The sequence below is a fragment of the Ascaphus truei genome, chromosome 16 (genome assembly GCF_040206685.1).
Source record: "Ascaphus truei isolate aAscTru1 chromosome 16, aAscTru1.hap1, whole genome shotgun sequence".
Taxonomy (NCBI): Eukaryota; Metazoa; Chordata; class Amphibia; order Anura; family Ascaphidae; genus Ascaphus; species Ascaphus truei.
The window spans coordinates 21,477,136-21,502,945 of NC_134498.1; the positions used below are offsets into that span (position 1 = coordinate 21,477,136).

Sequence of the window (25,810 nt, forward strand, 5' to 3'; positions counted from 1 at the left end):
GGGCAGGCCATGTGACCCGGTTTCCTGTAAACTTCTGCTGTCCCCTTGAACTGAAGCACAAGCCCGAGTGAAGCGAGCAGCTCACACATCATCTGTTCCTGTGCGCTGACAATCCGAACAGCAAAAAAATGTTGCGAAGGAAACCGTCTAATGCATCGGACAAGGAGCCCACTCAGAAGAAGAAGGTAAGGAGGAAATGGTCGTAGTGTGGGCAGCATGCTGGCGGTATACAGATAATTATATAAAGAAATGATTAGTGGTACAGTCCTTGTGATAAACACATGCACTAATATACATTACCTGTTGTAACATTACCTGTTACCTTTTTGTGGTATGTCTGGACAAACTGCAGTATTCTGCAGCATCATTAGCACGGAGTCCTGCGGCATCTCTTGTGTTCTGAGGCATGTCTGTGTTGGTTAGGTTAAGGAATCTGGAGAACAGTGAGGCCTCTACATCTATATATGTGTATATACAGTATGTACTGTATATGTACATATATATATATATATATATATATATATATGTGTGAATACACGTAGATATATACATTCATATATTTGCATGTTCCCTAAAGTATTTATTGGAACGGGAATTTGTTTTAATGCAGAGGTTACACCTCGAATTGTCTCCTATAAAAGTTATCAAACATTCAGTTGACTAATCATTAAATAGCATACTGAGTATATTGAGTTAATATACATTGACTTGAAAATAGACAGTACATTTAGACATTGCTGTTTGAAGACATTGACGGGTAACCAGTGTTTGATATTAAAGCTTATTCTCAGAACATATTTCTTATACTGTAAGCACAAATTACTATTTGTCTGTAAAGAGAGAAACTGCCTCCTTATAACTTGTATTATTTCCAAGTGCCATTTTCTCTATCATGAAGGACCTGCTGTAATTCTTTCTTGACCTATTAGCTTGTGTTATTTGCCCTCCATTTAGATCAAATGTTCCTCATGCATTGGGAAACATACGACATACAAATCGGTTCCAACAGGTAGAGTGAGTTCGGTTTCAGGCGTCTGTTTTTCCTTGGTTAGCTGGCAACCACCAAACTGAAAATCTAGCAACTACTCTTCTGAAACCTTCGATAGCCGCACTTTTCCAAAAGTAGTTTCACAGCAAAACAGTATTCTTATTCACATTTATTGTAGAAATCTGGACGCACAATGTTTTTGGGGGGTTAACCCCTTCCTCAGGTGCAATGCAAACATTTTGGAAAGGGTTCACCCTCCGAGACGATGTCGTGTGTCCAGATTTCTAGAATAAACGTTAAAGTCAATAATGTCTTTCTGTGAGACTACTTTTTGAAAAGTGTGGCTATCGCAGATTTCAGTCGTTATACTGAAACAAATGGCGGAGTGGAAGTCCTAGCCATACTTCAAAGACCAGCACCAACTGAAAATAAAGAAGAAATAGCATCACCTACTAAGAAATATGATAAGACCATATATACCTTGATGCTTATATTCTCAAGACACTTTTCTTTCTATGGAGAGCGTATGTATTATTTAAACTATTACTATTCCCCATTTCTCACCCAATATGTCATCCTACAACCTTTGGGGATGTTATACTACAGTATTTAAGCGGAACATATTTGAATTGCGTTTGGACGGAAGGGTAGAATGAGTGTTATGTCGGTGACACATTTGTGCAGCCAGGTAGCACTGGAGTGACAGCAAATAGCTATAAGCTTGAATGTCTTCCATGAAGGTTCTTAGCATCAGTAGATGTTGCACCTTGAACACTGACTGCTGTTCCCCACAAGTAGCTGCAAGTTTATAAACTGTGTTCTGGAAATGTTACAAAAAAAGATTAAATACTTTAGCTTTTGCAGTGCTGGGAGTCCAGCGGAAGTGGACAGCTACTGGACCTCTAGCACTGCTGAAGGATCCCAGAGTCTATGCATGATGGAAACTGAAGAGGAGGTGGCATCACATCTGTATGGATCGGGCTGGCCAATCCGTTGGAGCGGTCAGCCTGAGATCAGCCACTAAAAAACTAGGACGTGCCCATGACATTACTGGTGCATTATAAGGGCCCCTGGTGTGTGCCAGGGCTTATGCCGTACCATTTAAGTCATTAAGGCACAGTAAGTGTTAATGTCTCTCTTAATCTCATTGTTGCTAGAAGGGGAATATACCAAGGCACTTTACATGGCTTTTGTCCAGCTTACAAGTGTTACGGAGAGTGCAGTGGATAGCAAATGCAATCAAAATGTTACCACATACCAAATACAATCATGCATACAGTCGTTGAACCCCCCGCTAGCCACATTACTCTTATCTGTGTGGCTGGAAGGTTGATTTCACTGGGCAATTGGATGTACTCTTTGCTAATCAAGTGAGCATACACTGTATGTGAAGTGGTCACAGGTGAAAGCATTGATAGATTTTTTTAGCAAATTGTCATTTTTTGTGTTAACATGGAATTGAAGCAGCTGAATCCCATTTATTTCAGCTCTGGGGACCCCCTGCTTCCCGAGATACTTACCTCCGAAGTGGGTGCCGGTATCTCTCTGCTTTTGAAAGCTCCCGCGTCAATAGGAAGCCGCACCTCATGACATCACGGCTTCCTATTGGCCCACAGGGCACGGGAGCTTTGAAAAGCGGACATAACATAATCCCTGCTAGCAGAGTGGAGCGGCTACTTGCAGCCCCTACAAAAGTAAGTATCTCCAGAAGCAGGGGGTCCCCGGAGCTGAAATTAATTAGGTTAATCTCAGGAGACCCCTGATTCAATCCTATATTAAAACAAATAATTTGTGTAACCCCTCTTTATTCCCCTGTATATGTAGTAACAGGGTGGGGTCCTGAGTCTGCCTCCCCTATATTGACTTTATTGATCAGCCCGCTATAGGACTGGCCGAGGTCAGACAACACAAGCGACACATATGTTCGGAGTAACTGTACTTTATAGGTGTAGATTTCCAGACCACTGGTGTCAGTGCAGTGGCACTTTGTTCTAAGGACCCCATATAGCATACACATTATACAATTACAATCCTAACACATGTAGCTAACGCCGTGCTTGTGTCCCACACATCTCGTCCCATATACACTTCCAGTACTGGCACAGCTATGGAGCTCATTGATGTAAGAGAGAGAGAGAGTTATAGTTGCAGGCCTGTACTTAGCAAAGGTATAGCTAATATACGGTGTATGTGTGTGTACTTAAAGGATACTGTGGTTTGGTGGGGCGATGCACCCTGAAAATCTATCCTTCCAGAACACTCACAGGCCTGTCCATCAATATGTGTGCAAAGGGGTGTTAAACTTGCAACAACAAAAAATCAACCCCTTGAATTGCCTCTTGAAAGTCCATAAGGATACAGATAAAGACCCCATAGAGGACCTAAACATTGATATCCCAATGGTTTTTCAATTATGCATCTACAGTAGTGGCCTGTGGAACACATGAGCCTAAGTGTTTAGAGAGGTGTCGTACTAAGTATAGCGTATCAGGGGTTCTGGACCTCTATATTTGATCTATTTTATGAGCATTTTCTAATTTAGTGAGTTTGGTTGTCTATACTTTTTATAATCTAAATCAGGAGTGGCCAACTCCAGTCTTCAAAGGCCACCAACAAGTCAGGTTTAAAGGATATTCCTGCTTCAGCACAGTTGGCTCAACTAGTGACTCAGTCAGAATGATTGAGCCACTAATTAAGCCACCCATGCTGAAGCAAGGATATCCCCAATACCTCGCCAGTTGGTGGCCCTTGAGGACTGGAGTTGGCCTCCTTTGATCTAAAGCCTTGCAGTGCAACCATCGAAAAGTCTCTTTTATTTGTGAATGCACCTTTCCTTTGGCATCAGTCTATTGGCTACCATTTTTATGACCTTGCTATTAAATAGTAAGGTCAGATATACAGTATGATGATACTGTTGTGTGCACCATACAACAACACTTTAACACACATTATGCTACATAAATGAACCCAAAATATATGCGACCTGACATTTTTATATGTCGGCATATCATTATTAATAATGGTTAACAACATATCCACATTAGCTCCTTGCAATTTTACATTTTTGTCTGGACATCTGTCAAATTGATGTAAGCCGCAGAGTAACCATCAGCCTATGTCATTTTCAGTAAAAAAGGGATGGTAAACTCATTTTGTTTTTTCCCAGTCCTCATTTGCTTGTCTCGTTGCAGTCAAATACCAATATAGACCATTTCCCTCCAGCTAGTCAGGTGTGAAGTGGTTTCCTGCCAGTGCTGCTCCGCTTGCAGTGATCTACAATATTCTACAGCAGTGAATGAGTTAATTAACCACATCTTCAAGCTGTATCTACGTTCAGAGAATGTGATGGTTTAGCATCCTGCTACAAGCAAGATCTTTCTGCAAAGACAATAGAAACCACAGCAACGATAGCCTGCAAAAAAATGATGAAGTTGAATATTGTTTCCATTATGTTTGAAACTCTGTGTTTAAAAATGAATGTACAGTATCCTGACATTATCATGAGATGACGTATCATTTCAGTATCTACCTAATCAGCCTCTTTATTAGTTTTCGTCTAGCGCTTGCTTCTAGAGCTGTGCAAATGTGGGGGTTGCTAAAAAATTTCACAATCTTTTAGGACATTAGGATATTTGTAAATGTTTTGTGAAGGGATTTGCCCAAATATAAGTGCATGCAAATCTAGAGTAAGCTCAGCATCCAACCCCCAAACCCTGTTTGCAATCCTGAGGAATATGATGGTCCTAGCACAGGCTAAGGTGATTGCTCAACTGCCCTTACAAATCCTGAGAGATCTCCTTGTTCTAACACAGGCTCTGCTACCAGCAGTGCTGGGGTTACTCTGCTCTACTGTTCTTGCAAACCCTGAGTAGTAGTTGAGGTGGTGTTGTGTTCAGCATCTTCCCATAGTAGAGATGAAGCAGAAATTGTTCCTGTTGATGCAGCATTGTGTCTCGATATTTAACTGGAGATTTGCGCAACATTTCCTTAACACGCGTGTTTTTTATTGTGCCATTTGTGCAACACGCCTTAACGGGAGCAACAATGTTTGCTATAGTATGTCTGTATGTATTGCGCACGCGTGCACACACATATATCCACTTATTATACCGGGGCTTAGGGGACTTCTTCAGAAATAGGTATAAATAGTGTGGGAAACACACTCAGCCCCTGGAAGCTCAGAACCCAAATCAGCCAATATATATATTTATTTTTATTTGTGTCAAGAGGATTGCTACTGGTAAAGTAGCTTGTTTCCAAGCTCACTCATCCCACCTTTTTAATTGCAGTTCTTGCTAAGCATCTGTGAATGACCAGTCTATTAACGATAACCTCTCTCATGGAGGGAGAGCTATGAGAGCGTTTTGCAGGTACAGCAGTGTTACGGCCTACAGATGGGCCATAACGTAATGTGGCTGTAGGCTTACAATACTTTGGCCAAAGAATTGAGCTAAATGACCCTTGCTTATGAGAAGATAAACAGATAAGTGTTTAACTATATCATTTGTCTAGTTGGATGTAGCACTGGGGATTTTTGTCTTTTGCTCTGCATATAAATCCTGTGTGCCCTGGTGGCCCAGAGGTTGAGACCTATCAACCAGCAGAATCCTCATCCTTACCGTCAGTCATTTAATCATCATCAATCATCCACCTAATCCTCCTCTTCAACAATCATCCAATCCTCATCCAATCATTTGTGCTCTGTCAGTATCATTTACACTTCCAAATTCTAACTTGTACTCCCGCACACTAATGGTGCATTTCCCGGTGTGTGCCCCTATTTATGGTACAGTATTAGCAGTAAATAATTTCTATTAAATTCTCCTCTCAAGAATTTCAAGTCGTTGTTTATACTTAATGATTTTGTATTTATTTTTAATAGCGAAAGTCTCATATATATTCTCCTGTTTCACAAACAAGGGTGAGAGTTTCACACCTCTTTATGCGTTTGCACAATTTTGAATGCCATTGCGTTATAAAACCAGACACATCTATTGAATCTAGGCCCATTACAGGAGTTTTAAGAGATGAACATTTGAAAAACATTTGCAATGGTAAAAAAAAATTCTTATCTTCAACTTCAATTCACTTTTATCCCGAGGGAAAAGTGGAAAAGTAGTAATCCTAGTTTCACCTTCTTGTGACCTTGGCCAAGTCACAGAGGACCATCTTTACATTTCTGGTACCTACAACATCGCACATTTCCCTTACTATAATGTCAATGTTCAGGGCAGATTTTTAAGCAGCCATAAATGTACTGTACCTCAAAAATTCCTTCCGTCTACTTTTAATATATTATAGATATTATACGTGCACTCAAAGATATCTGAAGATACTTGCGGGTGCTGGAACTCCAAAATGAAGTCCAACTTGAAAATCAAGAAGAGTAGCATTCCAGAAGATAATAATCTATCGGTCCACAATTTATTCACCAATGTTTCAGTCCAACCCAATTGAATTTTCTCAAGGTTGGGAGAAACATCTACTGTGTTGGACCAAAACGTTGGTGAATAAATTGCGGACCGATAGATTACTATCCTCTGGAGGGCTCGTCTTACTTTTAATATAGTAACCAAGGAGGGAGCAGGGAGTATGCTACTATAATGAGTGCTCGCCACAAACACAACGGGACCGCGAGCCCGAGGTGGGGATTAGTAAACACCGACCAGGAGCCGAGAGCCCACGTCCGGTGTGCAGGTTCGTTGTCATGTAGCCGGGTCAGGGTTATGAGAAGTAGGGTAGTAGGTGTACTCGCCGTGGTCGAGGGTCGGAGACTGGAGGGTAGTAGAAGTCACTTAGCCGAGGTCAAGGGTAGTAGAAGGTAGAGTAGTAGATATCCAAGCCGAGGTTGAGGGTAGGAGACAGGAGGGTAGTTGGTAAAGGTCCAGGGTCAAAGTTCAGGTGAACTGCAAGGCAAAACAAGGCACAGCAAAGTAAGGCAGGACAAGGTTCAACAGAGTGCTTGCGACCAGCAGAACGTCACAAGTAACAAACTGTTTCTGTATGCTCAGCCAATTTGCAAAGGCAAACACTGAGCTTATAAAAGATGAACAGCTAATAGCTAAACGGCAGCATGGCAGAAGCTGATACTACAAACAGAGCCCTGATTCATTGCTGGGCGGAGTTTGCACAGCAGGCACTGATGAGGTATCAGCTGCAGCAAGGTCTGAATCAAACTCGAGGCGGAGCCTGCACCCGATGCTGACATCACGGAGGCGGAGCCTGCGCCCGATCCTCACAGACACTTTTGATAGGACCAACAAGTAGTTGAAATGTTACAAGCTTTCGAACCTCTCAGGGTCAAAACCTGATGAAGGACCCTGAGAGGTTCAAAAGCTTGTAACATATTAACTACGTGTTGGTCCAATCAAAGGTATCATACCCCCTACTCCCTCTCCCTAATTTGTTACTACATGGAAGAAAGGACCAGCACAGCTACCCACTGTTCTTTGCCTACTTTTAATATACAGTATGATATTTTAAATAGTGTAGTCATTTAGAATTAAAGCAGCAGTCCAAGCTGCTGTTTTTGTTAAATTTTATTTATTTTTCCCTTTAATCTGTGCATTAATATAATCCACACAATGCTAAGTAATTAGCTAAATTGCTGATCGATCAGTTCTCCTGTGTTCGATCGATGAAGATTCGGCTCAGGGGCTCACTAAATGGCTGCCAGTGCAGCAGAAGAGGAGCAAAGATGCAAAGTTCTGTGGGGAAGATCATGTGACCAGGCAGTCACTAGATACAATTGGTGCAATGCTAGAGAGAGGGCGGAGCTCAAAAAGGGGTGTGCCAGAGCTTGTTTCAGAGGATGAAGGGTATGTGACTTTGTAAACGGTTGCTATAGAAACAGAAAATGCTTGTTGTATTTTATTGTATGTCTTTATTTATATAGCAAAATACAGGATTAATGCTGCACACCATGAACTGATAACTATAACTGATACTTGCTGTTACCGGTGCTCCTGATCCAGGGGAGTCCCTGTCAATGAAAAACTCCAAAGTCAGCAAAAAACGGAAGGTTCAGGGCTCTACGGATTTAAAGAATTTATTATATCAAATACGCAACGTTTCAACCATCAAAATGTGGTCTTTCTTCACTTGAGAAAGACCACATGTTGATGGTTGAAATGTTGTGTATTTGATATAATAAATTCTTTGTAGATCCGTAGAGCCCTGAACCTTCCGTTTTTTGCTTTATTTATATAGCGCCATTAATGTACATAGCGCTTCACAGCAGTAATATACGTGACAATCATATAAATAACAAATAATATAAATAACACATAAAGGGGAGAAGTGCTTCAGACATTAAAGTAACATTTAGGAAGAGGAGTCCCTGCTCCGAAGAGCTTACAATCTAATTGGTTGATAGGAAGAACGTACAGAGACAGTAGGAGGGCATTCTGGTAAGTGCGTCGGCAAGGGGCCAAGGTTAATGTATGAGGTGTAAAGTATCAGCCACGGAGCTGTTCATATGCTTCCTTAAGCAGGTGTGTTTTGGGTTGAGTCTTAAATGTGGATTGAGAGGGCGTTAGTTGGATATTGAGGGGAAGGGCATTCCAGAGGTGTGGGGCAGTCAGTGAGAAAGGTTTAAGGCGGGAGAGGGCTATAGATACAAAGGGGGTAGAGAGAAGATATCCTTGAGCAGAACGCATGAGTCAGGATGGGGTATAACAAGAAATTAGGGCTGAGATGTAAGGAGGGGCAGAAGAGTGTAAAGCTTTAAAAGCGAGGAGGAGAATTGAGTGTGTGATACAGGTTTTGATAGGAAGCCAGGAGAGTGATTTTAGCAGGGGCGACGCTGAGACAGATTTCGGAAATAGTAGAGTGATTCTGGCAGAGACAGGAGACAATTGTTATATTATAATACATTAAAAAAAATCATTTTAGAGTTGTTTTTTTTTAAATGCTACAAGTATTTTCCATAGTACAGAACTGATTTATTTAAAAAAAAATGCACACATGTATGGGATATTGCTTGGTCTGCAGCTTTAAGATCAAGTGATTAATAAATGGGAGTGGTATAGGGAGCAAAAAAATAAAATATTGTGAGACGTTTATCTTTGGAAATTTCTAATTCTCAACATGATTACATTTCAATACAGAACAAGTCAATGGAAATATTGTCATTAACTTTGTGCAAACATGCCGAAATTCTAATTAAGCTTTGAAATTCAAAGGATTAGGGCCAACATTTATTAAACCGTGCTGTCCAACGAGACCCCTTCCACTGCCGAAAGACAGGCCTATTCACTTGGAATCTTCTGGAGCCAGAAGGTTTAGTAAATAATAGCACCATTTAGTAAATAGGGGCCTATATATTACAATATATATATTATTTAGGTTATGGTGGATGAAAAGGTAATAAGGTGGGTAATATTTATATATGTACATACAGACACTATATTTGGTCAATCAATCTGTTATCTTCATAAACAAATGATCTAATTATTAACATGGTAGCCATGAAGAGTGTGATTTTTTTTTTTAAATCCTCTATTGAATGTAAGATGCGAGAGGTTAATTTATTTATAATAATGATTTCTTCCAGTTGTCCCTGCAACGTTCCGGCAGCTTCAAGGATTTTGGGAAATCGAAGCCAAGTTCGCCAGCCTTGAGTGACAAGGAGTTCAACTTGGAGAGTGATGTGAGTCCACTAATTCTGCTATATCTCTGTATAATAGCCTGAGTCAGGTTCAAAAGAAAAATAAGAAATAAGGGGAAGTTCCCAGCAATTTTCAAGCAAAATTCAGGTGCTGAGAACTTCCCCTTATTTCTTATGTTTATATGGAGGGATTAGGGCACCTCCTTGTTCCCCTGTGCACAGTTATCTTCATTTGGTTATCCCCTTTGGTTATCGTGCACAAGGCGCCCTGTGCGCGAAACATGTCAGAGCGTCTTTAGGAACTCTGCCCTATGTTCTTTTATCAATAAACCATTCTAAAGAAGACCCTCGTGTCCTGTGATGTGCTGGTGGGCTGTGCTCCGGTTTTTTCCATTACTCGCGGTTATAGCTGATCCGCCGGCACCCGGGAGCCCTCTTTCCTGAGGATCTCTGTGCCACATTCCTTTTCCTCAACTATTCAGGACTCCATTCCTTCCTTTTGGGATCCTAATTGAAGGGATACTGTCCCTATCTACAACATAGCATGGTCTATGCTATTATTTTATAAACATTTTATCTACTCTCCCTGAGGCGCCTCTCCTCATGACCTCCAGGAACCTAACTTTCTCAAACCTTCCCTTACATACTCTCCGTGATGTCATGACACCATGATGTATAATGTTACGTTAGTATCTTACTGCCTGTGGTTTTTTCCCTCTTAATGTTTTTTTTTGTGTGTTAAAAATCATGATTTTCTGAATCCCTTGCTTCTGAGGTTACCATACTAACCATACTGCACTGTGCTCTGGGGGAGGGGCTCCATTTTATCCTCCCAGGCACTTAAAATGCTCAAATCCTGAATGGAGCATGGAATTTAAAAAACAGACCGCATTGGATAGGGCGAGAGGTGTTATAGTAAGTGAAAAATGCAAAAAAAGATCAATCAACATGGACTGCTACTTTAAGAAAAATAATGTTCTGTTGCCACCACAGTTATCTTTGGGGTTAAATCTGTGCCTCTAGTAGATTAAATAAAAATAGCCGTATTAGTGGATGAAAGGGATAGTGAGAGAAATTCACCCATCTAGCACAGGGGTGGCCAACTCAACTTCATAGGTTGAACTTGATGGACCTACGTGTTTTTCAACCTCATCTACTATGTAACTATGTTACTCCAGCCCTCAAGGGCCACCAACAGGTCAGGTTTTCAGGATATCCCTGCTTCAGCACAGGTGGCTCAATCAGTGGCTCAGTCACACTGACCCACGTGTGCTGATGCAGGGACATCCTGAAAAACCTGACCTGTTGGTGGCCCTTGAAGTCTGGAGTTGGCCAGCCCTGATCTAGCAGATGGAAACTAGCAGCTTTTCCCCATTTATGCAGACTTTTTGCAGCATAAGTATCCTTGCTACAGTATGTGATGTTAAGTGTTATAACACACACAGCATTTCAACTCTACTCCAGTGAAAGTCCAGTCAAGCACTTGTTTAGTCTCCTAGTTCTAATTGCACCTGACAATGTGTTTCCCTTTTTATGTTTTCTTTGTGATTTTCACGTGCCCAATTGTAATGTAGACACTTTTACAGCAAGTTCTCTCGTAGCCTTGTATTTTTTTTAAACAAAAATCACTACGTAAAGATTCATCAGAATTGGCATTTCTCCCTCAGTTCCTCTTTTTACATCGTGTCGGAAACATTGTGAATAAAATCCACTTGCCAGTAAGGATGGGCACGTTCACGGGGTCAAGATCCTAACTGCATGGATTCGACTTACTGTTCAAATTCCAAGAATTCGAGTCCAGCTTCGGAAATCTGTTTCCCAAACCAACCAAATCTCGATCCAAATCCCTAGGCTCATGCTCATTTTTTAATTTTTTTTTAAACAGTCAAACTTTAAAGAGGAAAAAAAGGAAATAGAGTCTTTTTACATCGTTTTTTTTTTTCAAAATGGAAAAACAAAATTAACCGAAACAAATGTTTTGAACCAAAAACAAAACACTAGTGAAAGTGACCACCCTTACTTCACCTGTGCTGAAGCTGGGATATCCTGAAAACCTGACCTGTTGGGGGGGGGCTTGAGGACTGGAGTTGTGCACTCTTGTGTTAGACAATGCAAAAACATTACAAAAACTGCTGCAAAATATATAGAGATAAGACAATGAGGAAACAGTAAATCCAACTACTGGAATGGATACTTGCATAACTCAGGCCTCTTAACATTCTGTCCAGTACTCTAAACAGTTTAAGTGTTTGAAGAACAAAGTAAAAAATGGCCCATCTTGAAAAACGTCAATGTGTCATGTACCCCTGAGTTAGTCAGAATACATCTCTTTCTTTTTATAAAACTACTTTTAGAGGTGTATTGCACAATAACTGGTACACAATGTTTTGCAACTATTCCAGACACGGTCAGTCACAACACTGAGTGCAGAATTTTTTTTTTCCTCCAGTGAAACACAACTCTAGTCTGTGCAGAATCTTTCTCTTCCTCCCTCCTTCACTCTCATTATGCTCCAAAAGCAATATTTCAGGTTTGTGGCAAACGTTATAAAGCGGCACGCTTTCGCACTAATGTTCGTACAAATGCGGATTTGTGAAGAAATAGAAGTTTGCGCGAACATTCACAGGGCCGAACTTTGTGAAGTTTGCCCATCTGTAGTTGATGGAGGAGAATAGCAGCCCCTGAATAATGGGTTGTGATAGTGTTAGATTTATTGGTAACAAAAATACTGTTGTGGCCAGGTCCCTACCTGGGTCCCCCTGCTCCTCCTGCTGTGGCTGTGAGCGGCAGCGGAGGCTGGGGAGAGTGCGGGGAGGTGACCTGGTACGTCGCGGGTGCAGGGGTATTGTTGGCAGTCGGGAGAGGTGACCGGGTCGCCAGAGGTCCACGGCGGCTCCCGTCCCAGGGTGCCATCATGTTGGTGTGCATGCACAATAAGGTTAGCACATGCGCAGAAGGGGTCCCGACAGCCGGCGGCCATTAAAAGAGGTGGTGCATGCGCAGTGAGCAGCTCAAATGGCAGCCATGTTAGGTACAGGGCTCCACGAGGGACTACAGCCCCCAGAAGCCTCAGGGCCTGCCGATCACATGGGGGCAGCACAGCACATTGCTCCCAGCAAGAGAGGTTCAGACCTCCTGTGAGCCGCAGGTAAAGCACCACACACGCACACTCAGTAGCCGCCACATCTCCCTTATGGTGAGGAAAACAGCGATACACTGTTATTACATGAGTCTGAGAACTCCACTTCTAATTCTCCCAAGTATTGGAGCTGTAGTGATTGCTTGGGACCATGTTTAAGACAAATGACCCTATTTTTTAAGTGGTGCTACAGGTATGCCTTCCAGTTTCGGAAGATCCCTTATCGGCCATTCAAGGGAATGAGCTGGGGGGGTATTTTTCGATTTCTTATGGAGTATGATCACTTACTAAATACTGAAGGACCCCAAATCTGTGGCCCGCGAGAATAATGCTATCAGAATACCACCCCTCCTCTTCTAAGGCAACTTACCTAATCTTTTCTTGAAGCATCAAAACATTAATTGTATACTTTTTGGCGTAGGTGACCATTGTGACTTTCAATATATTATGTACAGTGGAGTGTGCACAAATAGAGGGATACATGTGAGGTGTTGCAACAGGTACAAGTTGTGTCATAGTTGGCTCTTCCTCCCTTTGCTCCAGTTGAACAAGCACAATACTATAATGAGATGGATCACAGTTGGACTACAATTGGTGCAAATTCCCCAAGTCTAAGGTGACAACAATGCCTGCTCGCGAGAGATCTGCGTCAAATGCAAGAAGCTTGATGTCATGTTATCCCCATGGTAGGAGTACCGTTTCCAAGTTGCATTACTGACGCATCGCGGTACTATTCCGTAACAAACCTTCCAGTTTTTATTTGAATGGGTGGAAGTCGGGTGCCTGAAGGTGTCATACGGAACAGCACCGCTTACTGCAGTGTTTTCCAAAACTCTTCTCATGAGTCACGGCCACACCAGGATTTGGGAATAACCAATGCACTTGCATCAAGGTGAATGCACTTTTTTTGCATACTAACAGAATGTTACATACAAGAAAAACAATCAAATGCGCAGCAAATCTAATTTTTTTTTATATATAAGTGTATACAGTGATACAACCTAACTGTCCCTGCAGTTGAGGTCCGCTCTCTCACTGTAAGGATTCTGCCCGATCCGTGCCGGGTTTTGCTGCAGTTCGGGTTTTGCCATTTTTGCGCAGTTTGGCCATTTTGTTTACTGGCAGCCTGCTATATAAGGCTACCGTTCCTCGTGGGAGTCGTCGTGCAAGGTTCTAAGTTTTGCAGCTGTCAAGCTTTTCCCTTTTGCTGTTTGTATTGCTTTGTTGCTGACCCTGGACCATGACCCCGACCTCGCTGCTTTCTGCCTGCCCTGACCTTTTGCCTGTTGCCTGGACTCTGCACCACTGCCGCCAGCCCTGACCTCTGCCTGCTAACCGGCTAACAGGACTCTGTCCCTGGGCTCTGGTTGGTTATTCTGCATCCCTACCTCAGCCCTGCGCGCCCACTTCCTGATTCAAGACAAGCAATGCCACACTCACCCAAAGAGAAAATGCAAAGTCCAACAAGAAGACGAACCTATAGTGCAAAAGAGACAAAAAGACACAACATTGTGTAATCTGTATTGACACGGGTAGTCTGCACTTCAATGAATAAACTCACAGGAGGGTAGTTCTTTGAAGTGTATAACGGGAAATCCAACAGGTCACATGGATTGGCGGCAGGGCTCCTCTCTCTATCTTGGTAGAAGAAAAAAGTAGAGCACAGCCAAACAGGAGCAAGGTGTCAAGGATTGGACTTCGGCTGATGTGGATCCCAGTGGCAGGAACCGCAGGGAGCGAAGTAGGGGTCACAAGCAGAGATCAGAGGCAGGCGGCAGGTAGCGAAGTCAGGAAACAAGCAGGGGTCCGAGGCAGGCGGCAGGTAACGAAGTCAGGAAACAAGCAGGGTCCGAGGCAGGCGGCAGGTAGCGAAGTCAGGAAACAAGCAGAGGTCGGCAACGAGGAAACTGGAACAGGATGACAGCAATAGCTAACACAGCAGTAAACACAGGAACCTTGAGGGAGCTAAGGAACCAGTATAAACAGGCAAGGAGGAACAGGAAAGGGAGGTTTATATAGGCAGGCTGTGAGGTGGAGCACAGGTGCAGAGGTCTCAGGTATCAGGTTCTGGAATGTTCCTTAGTTTAGCAGCAGCAATCCCGGTGGACAAGTTTAGGTACTGCAGGCTAGAACAAGACATAGAGAGTGGCAGCAGTCCCGGTGGCCAAGCATGGGTACAGCAGGCTAGAGAATGACACAAGGAGAGGATACAATTATGCACAAAATTATTTAATGGAGTAAGCAAAGCATGGAGGGTACCTCCTACACATTTCAAACAACAAGTTCTTTATCAAGGAGTAAAAGTGTTTACTTGGGAAATGGTCAGCTGGACTCTCTCTCTTCTGCGTATGATCACCCTATGCATTTCGCTTAGGCTTCCTCAGAATGTTAGGTGGTTGTAATTTTGCGGGGCTTGGTGCAGAGGCTTTGGCGGGGCCTCTTACCTGGTCCGGCGGGCCTTTCCCCTCCTCAGACATTGCGGCCTCATGACTGGATGCAGTAGGAGGGAAGATGCCGGAAGATCCCGCTGGATCAGGTAAGAGATACTTACAGAGGCCCTGCGCTCTTCCCCACAACAATTCAACTGATTGTCGGGAGAGTGCGCGGGGCCTCTGTAAGCGCAGGGCTCAGTGTAATGGAACCACCATCAAGCTGGCCCTGGGTGGTTGTCTCAGAAACCTGGTGTGGCTGCGGGTCACGAGGAGAGGTTTGGAAGACATGGACTTACAGTAGTACATATGACCAACAACGCGAACTGTACTTTTGTATTGTCTCCTAGATCCCAGAGGACGATGCCAAGGCACCAGGGTCAGAAGAACATAGCAGAGGAAGCAAGCTGGGCAAGAAATGGAGAGCGGTTATATCTCGCACAATGAACAGGAAAACGGGAAAGATGGTGATGAAAGCAATGGCTGATGAAATGGTGAGAATAGCTATGGCAATTTGTCTGTGACTCCTTACAGTGTCTTTTCTCAGAACGTTCCTCTTTTGCCCATATGCCATCTAGGTGCTGTTAATGAGCACATTGCTTTATATAAGGGGTGGCCAGCTCCAGTCCTCAATGGCCACCAACAGGTCAGGTTTTCAGGATATCCCTGCTTCAGTGCAGGTGGCTCAGTCAGTGGCACAGTCGAAGACAGCCACTGATTACGCCATCTGTGCTAAAGCAAGGATTAATTGAGCCACCTGTGCTGAAGCAGGGATATTCTTTAAACCTGATATGTTGGTGGCCCTTCAGGACTGGAGTTGCCCACTCCTGCTGCATTTAATGTCCACTGGGTGCATTAAAACAATAATAGCAATAAAGCAGTCACTGGTAGAATCTACTATTTCTCCGGTGCCAGTTGAGCTGAAAGGTGAATCCAAAAACAATTACCTGATCATATATACAGAATCCTTGGGAAAAAATTGTACCTGAATCCCGTGGACATTGTGGAATATAAATTCATTCACAGAAAAAAGCAAAACGTTTCAGGGGAACAATCAGTGCACCTGACAGAAGGGATTGCTTCCCTGAAACATTGTGCTTTGTTTCTGTGAATGAATTTATATTCCACAATGTCCACGGGATTCAGGTATTTTTTCTCCTTTCGTGCAGAGACATTTTTCTTCTTCTATAATTTAGGATCTATGTCCACGGAGTATGACAAGTAGGTTTCCTTATTCCAGCGTAGGACATGTAGTTTGGTGGAGAAGCACAGCGTCATTTTATAGATCAGTGAGTTAATGTCTATAATTACGATCTGGACACTTTTGGGATATCGCATGGGGAATTAAGGTATGTTGGTGACTAACCATCAGCTAATTGCCACATGACAATTTAGGAGGTTTTCTCCATACATTTTATACTTTAATGATCAAATCTTAATCTGTTTGCCATGTTCTTTCTTACTATGCAAGTGGAGATGAGCGAACCAGTCCAAATCCGTTTCCCGGGTTTGCCATTCAAAATCTGATCCGCCGTGTAATATCCGACAACAGATTGTCCCACTTTTAATCCGTGCGGATTACACCAAAACCACCACAAGATGCAACGTGCAGGCGGATGTAACACTACATTGTGCGGATGAATCCAATCTGCGGATTCAGCAATCCGCGTGTGGATAGCTGAACCCGCGGATTGGATTCATAAAATCCGTCATCGGATTGCGGAATCCGCGGTGTGTACTGTCAATAATAACCAAAAATCTGCAAAAGGCGTGTAGCCATTCTTGACATTGATCCGCGGAAATCTGTTGACCAAAGGAGCTGGCTGATCCGCTGCGGGTCTAAATCCGCCACCCCCAAAAAAATCGCTGATCTCTATGTGTAGGCTAATTATTGGTGAGAAAAGAGTCTTTGTTCTCGTATAACCTCTTGCTGTGAGTGTGTTGACATATTCTTTGTACATGATGTCTCTTTACATGGCTTCTGCAGGGAGAGCAGGTAGAGCAGGGCTCAGCATCTCCAGTCTCACTGGATGGCAGCCTGGACGGGAATATAAATATGAAGATGTCTTTATCTTACACAGAAAATGATGACTCACCACACACCCCTCTCAGTAGGCAAACATCTAGCGGTGAGTGAGACATGGACATTGTGGTGGGGGTAGTTTTTTAAACATGAAACTAAAGAGAACTTCTTTTGATGTGAAGCTTTTGATGTTGTAGTGGCAGATTCTCATGGATATTGCACTTTGGTGTAATTCTGACCTTGCAAAACGTGCTATGAATGCACAAAGACTGTGGGGTTATTTTGGAGCTCTTATTTTTATTTATTTTCATAACAATCTGTGCACACATCAGATTTCTTGTCTGCCCTTCATATTTAGTTGGTTTTTACAATGTATAAACTACAGTTCCTCACCGATCTTCTTTAAATATTTGTTAACAGCTATAACTATGTTTCCATACAGGCAGTGAGCTGTGTAGCCCAACGTATATGTTCAGCAACAGAGACAGCATTAGTCTGGAGAACATGAATCCTCCTTACACAGGACCATTTTGTGGAAAAGCTAAAGTCCATACAGACTTCACCCCAAGTCCATATGAACGGGACTCCCTTAAACTCAGAGTAAGAGCAAGTTAGTTTAAACTTTTGTGTTTAGATTTAAGTAACATATTGTTCCAAATGATTGAATCTGCTCTGGTAAGGGTTTAATGATGGTTATTAGTTATCACGTGTGGTACATTTCCATTACAGTTGGCATATCTGCTGCTTAAAATGCTTATATAGATGATTCCTCTGCTGGGATAAGTTCATATATTTTGCACTAACACTGCTATTGAATCCTATGATAACGTTGTTAATGGATTTGTTATGGTATCACTAGGAACAATGTCATTCACTACAGTACATATGTATGTTTAATAAACTGTAGGACACTTATTTTTTTGAGGGGAAAGTGACATTTCATTGTCACCCTTCCATCCAGAAAGGAGACCATATAGACATCATTGAGAAGCCTCCAGTTGGGACCTGGACAGGACTGCTAAACAACAAGGTGGGATCTTTCAAGTTCATTTATGTTAACATTGTGCCTGAAGAGATGGAGCCTCCCAAAAAGACCAGGACTCACATGAGGAGTAAACGACAAAAGCCCAAGACATTACAGGAACTACTGGAGCGCATTAATATGCAGGTTAGATCACATCCCTTGTTACCACAGTGTGTGTTAATATATATATATATATATATATATATATATATATATATATATATATATACTGTATATATTACTGTATGTTCATTTGCATGTCTTAGACAGGTCTGCAACCCTGTCTTTCACCATTACCTGTCTAAGACATGCAAATGAACATATAGTAATATTTACAGTTGCTATATGCTTTACTGTGGAGGGTTTTTGTCACATTTTTTACCCACCATAACCTTAATAATTGTGGTGAATACCTACTCTTAGTCTCAAACCAGCATAGCCAGCAACCAACCTCACACTGATGATACCTATCAAGGTTGAAACATGTCTGTGAGTGGGTTTACTGGCTTTGCATCTCATCCCACCCTCTGTCTAAAAGCTGTGTTTAAAGCAGTATGCATTGGCTTAAGGATTTGCTTGTATAATACGAGCTTGAGACAAAGGTGGCACTGTGTGCTCATTTGCATGTCATTTCCCAGAATCCCTTGCTGCAGTGGAAGCGCTGTGTGCTGGGCGATAATGGTGAAAGACAGGGTTGCAGACCTGTCTAAGACATGCAAATGAACATACAGTAATATTTACAGTTGATATATATATATATATATATATCTATATATATCTATATATAGATATATATAGATTTATATATTCTGTTCAATTAACGGGTAATCACCTGATATTGCTGACATTTTTTGGAACTACATCCTGGTAGCCATGTCATCGTTGCACTTTTGGGCTATTGTGAATTTCCCATATAAGTAACCCACCTGTGCATACAGATGTAGCATGCAAACAGCGAGGTGATAAATAGGCACTCCCGCTTGACCCAAGTGAATCACGTGGCAAATTTTAACGTTATTTATAATGTGACTGTATATACAACAATAGTGCACCAGTGAATAAACACAGGGAATTGTGAAATGAACAAATGCATCCCATACGAGCCAAGTTATCTTTATGATTTACATATTTTCAAGACACCTGCACTTAGATATTGTTTCTTCTCTTTTGTTGATTTCCTCTCATACTCCCCCTTGATTTTGAAGACCATACAGATGTAGCAGACATTATTACCCCCGTTAAGACACTTTGTACTAAAGCATTGTTTTGTGTGTTATCTCCTTAACCGCACTTTAAAAAAGAAGTATATACCTTTTCTGTTTTAATATATGCAGCCTTTCATCACCTTTATTAAAAATTAATTACCAAGGCTGCCGATTAATTCGTTCTCCTGTGATCGATCAGTAACAATCCTGCTTTCCAGGGTTCACTAAATGGCTGCGTTTCAGTTTCCAATCAATCCTTCTGTCAGTGTAACTCAGTAGCTACAATGTATTCATACTGTCGCGGCCGAGTTTATTCTAACATTTGCCCGGTCTCGGCCGCGACAGATACCGGGCGCGCGCCGGAGCCTCGGAAGATCGGTCCTCCGATCGAGGCACCCCCCTCCCCTCTCCGGGTCCACCGGGTCCCCAGGAGCCCCCCACCGCCATCCCCCACATTAGAGGAACCCAGGGCTCCCTCGGGGAGCCCTGGGCACGCGCGCCATGCACGCACGCTCCCGATGAAGCGTGACCGCAAATCGATGACGCGCGGCACGCCGAGGGAAAAAATCGAGCTAGCTGGGAAATGTCCCGGCTTGCGGCACTAGCCAAGTAAGAATAAAGTGTGCCGCCTCTGTATATTACTAAGGTAACATTATCTATTGTTACAGTTTGCAGCTCAAACTGCTGGGAACATTGGCAACAAATTATCACAAACAGGAAAGTGTTACAAAGACCTTGCCCTGTTCGGGAGGTGGGTTAAAGCCTGCTATAGACGTCAAAGGATGCTCAGTATATTAAAGCTAATTAAAAATGGCATTACTAGTTGAATTTTAAAAAAATCTAGTAAAATATTCAATACTGCAGAACTGATTTATTTACAAACACACACATGTAGGATATTGCATGGATTGCTCCTTTAAATAACATGCCGATGTTACTGCAAGGCCTGGCATTAATGGCTGCAATAACATATTCTACATCTGTACTTGTGTAACTAGGCCTGCAATATTGGAAAATGTCCATGATGTGATGAAGTCTCCCAGCTGTAAACCTGGACATAGTAAATAGATCCCTGCTTGTTTCCGTGATGTTACATACTGTAGGGTTGGTGAATGGACGCCACCATGGATTGGTGAAGTTGAGGGCATTGCGCTCTATGGTTTCTTATGGCCTTTATATTCGCAGGAACATATCCCCACTCTTTTGCTAAATGGTTACCAGACGATAGAGGATTTCAAGGACCTGAGAGAAAACCACCTGATTGAGTTGAACATCACAGATACGCAGCACAGGGTCAAACTCCTCACTGCGGCACAATTTCTACTGGACTATGACAGTAAGAAAAATGAGCACTTTCTCTGTTTTACACCCACCAGTATCTAGCCTAACGGTGGAAACAGCAGACATTGAAAAGTGAAGTGGCTCCGTGAAGGAATATATTTTATACTTATTCTCAAGAGCTAAGAAAAGAGAGAAGCGCACACCTCAAAGTGTAGTATTATCTTCTTTACTCGGCACAAAGAATAAAAAGGCACATTCAAGATATCTATGCATCAAGAGCAATTGCGTATGCATGTAATACAGTATGTGGAATTCATTATTATTGTACATTTGCACTTTAGACTGTACTAACCACATAGGTTATTGAGCGCCCTTAGCTGAGGCTTGATTTTAATTAATTATTTATCCACATTATGATCTATTTTTTAATTATTTATTTATAAATCAGCTATTTCATACTATTTATCTCAAGAGCACCCAAATATATTATGAAAAATAAATGCATACATTGTCCATACAAGAAGATCAATTTTCAACCCTTCCATAAGTTAGAAACAGGGACGTTTTGAACCGCGCTCCTGCTTTCTTCATGGTCGGATGTTCACCAACTTCACCCCCTTCCAGCTACTGTGTGTGTAAGTTCTCCCCACCACCAGGAAATCCACCGAAGACAGGCTCCGTGGACAAGACAGACAAAGAAAACAAACACAGAGCGCACAAAAGGTGAGGGTATTCAGCAATACATAAAAACAAAGTGTAAACTTACATTTAAAATGTCTGCAGTTCAGTAGCTTGTGTTACAGGTGTCCGTCCGTATTGCCCGGTTGTTTGCCGTTCGAAACCCTTAGGATAGAGTCAGCTTTTTAACAGTATGTCCCGCGCGCTGGGATCAGCTGTTCCAAGGCACCGGTCTGCGTACTTCCAGGCTCGCGTATCCCTTATTGTGCAGCCAGACTCGGCTCACTACTTGCTGTTTTGTTCGGTCCGAGACAAACCGGGCGATACGCACACCTGTAACAACAATCCACTGAGCTGCAGACATTTTAAATGTCAGTTTACACTTGCTTTTTATGTTTTGCTGAATATACCATACCCTCACATTTAGTTCTAAAATGTTTTACCAGGAATTATAGGCTAAAGCAGTAAAATTCAGGGCATTATTGAAAACCCTGCTCTCTGATTGGTTAAAATTCCGGTGATTATCCAATCAGTAATGCCCGGAATGTAAGCAGCAGAATGTGTAGTTGTCAATGTGTTTATTTCCAGCCAATCAGCTTTCAGAATAGCTGAGACAGGGCAGGGGATTCGTCTGATTGTGGTAACAGATCTGAGATAGGGCAGGGGATTGGTCAGGACGTGTCAGCCACGGGTTGACTCCTCCCCCTCCCGAGCTGACTGAGATTTTCTGAGCAGATTCAGTTGAATTGGGGGAGGGGGGGAGTCTGCAAATAAGTAAGTGGCTGTCTGCAGTTTCTTTATGGCTGCAGTTTGTGTGTGTGTGTCAGTAGCAGTGTGTGTGTGCTGTTGTATATCTGTGTAGAGGTGCTGTGTGTGTGTATAGAGCTCCAATGTGTGTGTCAGTAGCAGTGTCTATGGGTGTAGCATGTGTGTAGCAGCAGTTGTGTGTGTGTGTGTAGAGGTGCTGTGTTGTGTATAGAGGTGCAGTGTTGTGTGTGTGTGGGGTGTGTGTAGAGGTGCTGTGTTGTGCTGTGTTGTGTGTAGAGGTGGGGGGGGGGGAGTGCAAAGTTTAGTAAGTGGCTGCATTTTTTTTTATTGTGGCTGCAGTGTGTGTGTGTGTGTGTTGTGTTGTGCTGTTGTATGTGTAGCAACAGTTTGTGTGTGTGTGTAGAGCTGATGTGTCTGTGTGTATAGAGCTCCAGTGTGTGTGTGTGTCAGCAGCAGTGTTTATGGATGTAGCATGTGTGTAACAGCAGAGTTTGTGTGTGTAGAGCTGCTTTGTTGTTTGTGTGTTTGTGTGTATGTGTGTAGAGCTGCTGTGTTGTGTGTGTGTAGAGGTGCTGTGTTGTGTGTGTAGAGGAGGTGCTGTGTTGTGTGTCTAGAGCTCGTGTGTGTGTGTAGAGGTGCTGTGTTGTGTGTGTGTGTGTGTGTGTGTGTGTGTGTGTGTGTAGCAGCAGTTTGTGTGTGCTGAGCTGGTGTGTGTGTGTGTGTGTGTGTGTGTGTGTACACAGAGGGGGCGGCAGTGTGTGGATATAGATATCTGCGTAAGTGTAAGCGTATATAGAGGTGGTTTCATGTATTTACCATTTTATTTTAATAAAAAAATCTATTTAACTATACAAAAGTGTCTATTATTTATGAAAAAGTCTACATTAAGCCTATAATAGTAATAATCCCCTCAGAACAGGGCATTACTGGCCAATAATGCCCTGTTCTGAGGGGATTATTACTTAAGTAATACATTGAGAGTTATCTCTCGTTTTTAACGGCACTCTCTGTTTTCTCCGTCCTTCCATAAAGTACATTTAAGGACCCTTAGCGCATAACCGTTGAGGGACATAATATTGCAGACAATCTGCCTTGGATCCTGGGACTGAGTTAATGAGTTAACAAAACTCGTCAGCGCCTTAGAAGTGGATAGTGTAGCACTGACCTTTTTGAGAGAGCTTTTTATATCCGTATCATATTGTCAGCTTTGTGTTATTATATTGTATATAGCAAATGTGTAAGAGTGCAAACCAGGGGAGGCCAACTCCAGTCCTCAAGGCCCACCAACATGTCAGGCTTTAAACATATACCTGTATCAGCACCGGTGACTCGATCAGTGGCTCAGCCAATGACCTGACCTGGTGGTGGCCCTTGAGTACTGGAGTTGGCCACCCCTGGTGTAAACCGTTCTCTTGATGTGATCTAATTAGTGTATCCATTTGATTTGTATATTGCAGCTGGAAGTGAAACTGAAGAGGTAACAGACACAAGTTCCTCATCCTTAAACCACAGTGTTCACATTCCCAGAGACTCCGGCTGCTACGAAGGCTCTGAGAATCTTGACAATAGTCGGGATGACCCAGACTTAGGCAGCACAGAGGAACTCTTACAAACATTGTCTTTGGATGAGTCCAGGGAAAGATGCAACGATTGAACAGTCTATCACAGCGGAAGAAACAACTTGTAATGACGGCTGATTTTGCTGAACTCTGTCTGACAGCACTTGATCGGCTTCATTCATTAACATTCAGATAGCAATGCTGTATCGGGGACAACTCAACTCAATCCAACAAGGTCACAAAACATGGCATGGTAATCACAACTTACAATTGAACTCTGACACAGGAGATGACAACCAACCCCTGCCTAAAACAGCGTTACGACGTTTTCGGTTTGGATGTGGCTTTTATGGATCATTTCACCACAACAGCACCCTGGACTTAGAATGAAGGATTCTGAAATATAAAAGAACCGTACCTTCTTAATATCACAGTATTGATTGTTTTTTTTAGACCTATATTTAGTTCTTTCTTTCTTTTTTTACATCTATTTTGTATTTTTATTTGTTTTGCTACATTATTGTTTAGTTTCAATGGCTTCATTTTATGTCACATTATGCCCACATAAACTAGCAGCGAGACAACTGGATTTGCAAGAGTTTTATAAGGACAAGGTTACTGCCACAAGCAAATCATTTCAAGGGTCTCCGTATACACAATTACAATTTGAACTGTGAATTATTGTTAGAAACGACAGTAGCATTCTTTAAGGCTTTGGCAAAATAGAGCAACATCAGACAATAGAAAGTGTTAACCTCACAAATAACTGTCACATTTGGTCTTTTTGATGCAGAGTTTTATTCACCTTCTGGCTGTAAAACCTGCTTTCCTTTTAAGAGCAGTTGACAAAAATATGTATACGTTGACACCCGATAGAAAATATTTCTTAGTGTTGCTATAAAACCTTGATCGTCTGTTTCTATTTCTCTTTTTCATACATCTAAAGTGTAGTCTTATGCTCATCCAAAGTAGTATTTTAATGAAGAGATGCTTATTACATTTCTAAACCCCCTCCTATTTCCAAGAATGACCCTTGTACTGGCAGAATGTTTCTCCCTGGAAAATGTTTCTCTCTCTGTACCTTATTTATACCTACAGTAGGAGGTATATAACAGCTTTATCTTCATCTACAAAACACCTCCTTCCCCCAGTGTGTGGAGGTCCCTATGAACCTAAGAATTTAAATCATTTACTGTGAAGTTCTAGTTAATAGAGCTGTTTGCCATTGTCGTTTGAGCCTTGAATATTTTTAATCTGTATATACAGTAAGTAGAGAGTTTAGAGCAGGGATGGCCAACTCCAGTCCTCAAACAGGTCGGGTTTTCAGGATATCCCTGCTTCAGCACAGGTGGCTCAATTAGTGGCTCAGTCCATGACTGAGCCTCCTGTGCTCAAGCAGGAATATCCTGAAAACATGACCTGTTAGTGGCCCTTGAGGACTAGAGTTGGCCATCTCTGGTTTACAGACTCAAAACCAACTGCAGTATTTACGTGCTGCCGTACTTGAGATATTTTAGCGCTATAGGAGCCTATATGTACAGTATTACCTTTTGCACTATAAGGGCATTCATTGTGCAGAGTCTGAAATCTACTAATAAGCAGACATCATTGAAAACATGGCTATATGGAAAGGAATACAGTCTTTAGAGGTTTAAATAACAATAGAAGGTTTTTTTTTAACTCGGTTAGGCTGCATCCCCGCTAGCGCTTAGAGGGCGGCGCTTGCCGCTTTTACTTACATATATCTATATATGTAAGTCCCCACTCACGTGGTGCCTGCAAGCTCTGGTGCACGGGCATGCACACTCACCCACCCACGCTTGGCGCTTGGGTAAACAAAAAAAATGTATCTTTTAAGCGCGCTCAACTTGCCCACAACGCCCCCCCCCCCTCCCCCCACGCGCTTCCGAAATAGCCAGGACACCTGGCGCTCATGCTTGGAGAGCTGGTGATGTCACCGCTCTTAAGCATGAGCGTGGTCAGTGCCAGCGGGACCGCAGCCTTAGTGTGACGCTCTTAAACCCCATGGAAAAGTACATTAACATTTATATAAATGCAAACCCAATGATAATGTCCCATGAACTTTAAATAAAAATGTACATAAATAA

General features: G+C 42.4%; 1 protein-coding gene across 2 annotated transcripts; it reads left to right on the forward strand.

Annotated features, from left to right (window-relative positions):
- SASH3 (SAM and SH3 domain containing 3) lies at positions 1-25,810 on the forward strand. Of its 2 annotated transcripts, XM_075572829.1 has the most exons (8): positions 1-185; positions 9,543-9,638; positions 15,515-15,658; positions 17,152-17,293; positions 17,630-17,787; positions 18,149-18,355; positions 20,602-20,752; positions 23,601-25,810. In XM_075572829.1, the coding sequence occupies exons 1-8, from the start codon at positions 129-131 to the stop codon at positions 23,795-23,797; spliced, it is 1,152 nt and encodes a 383-aa protein (XP_075428944.1). In that variant the 5' UTR covers positions 1-128; the 3' UTR covers positions 23,798-25,810. The 2 variants fall into 2 exon arrangements, with proteins under 2 accessions (XP_075428944.1, XP_075428945.1); XM_075572830.1 differs by lacking the exons at positions 1-185; positions 9,543-9,638 and adding an exon at positions 13,234-13,421.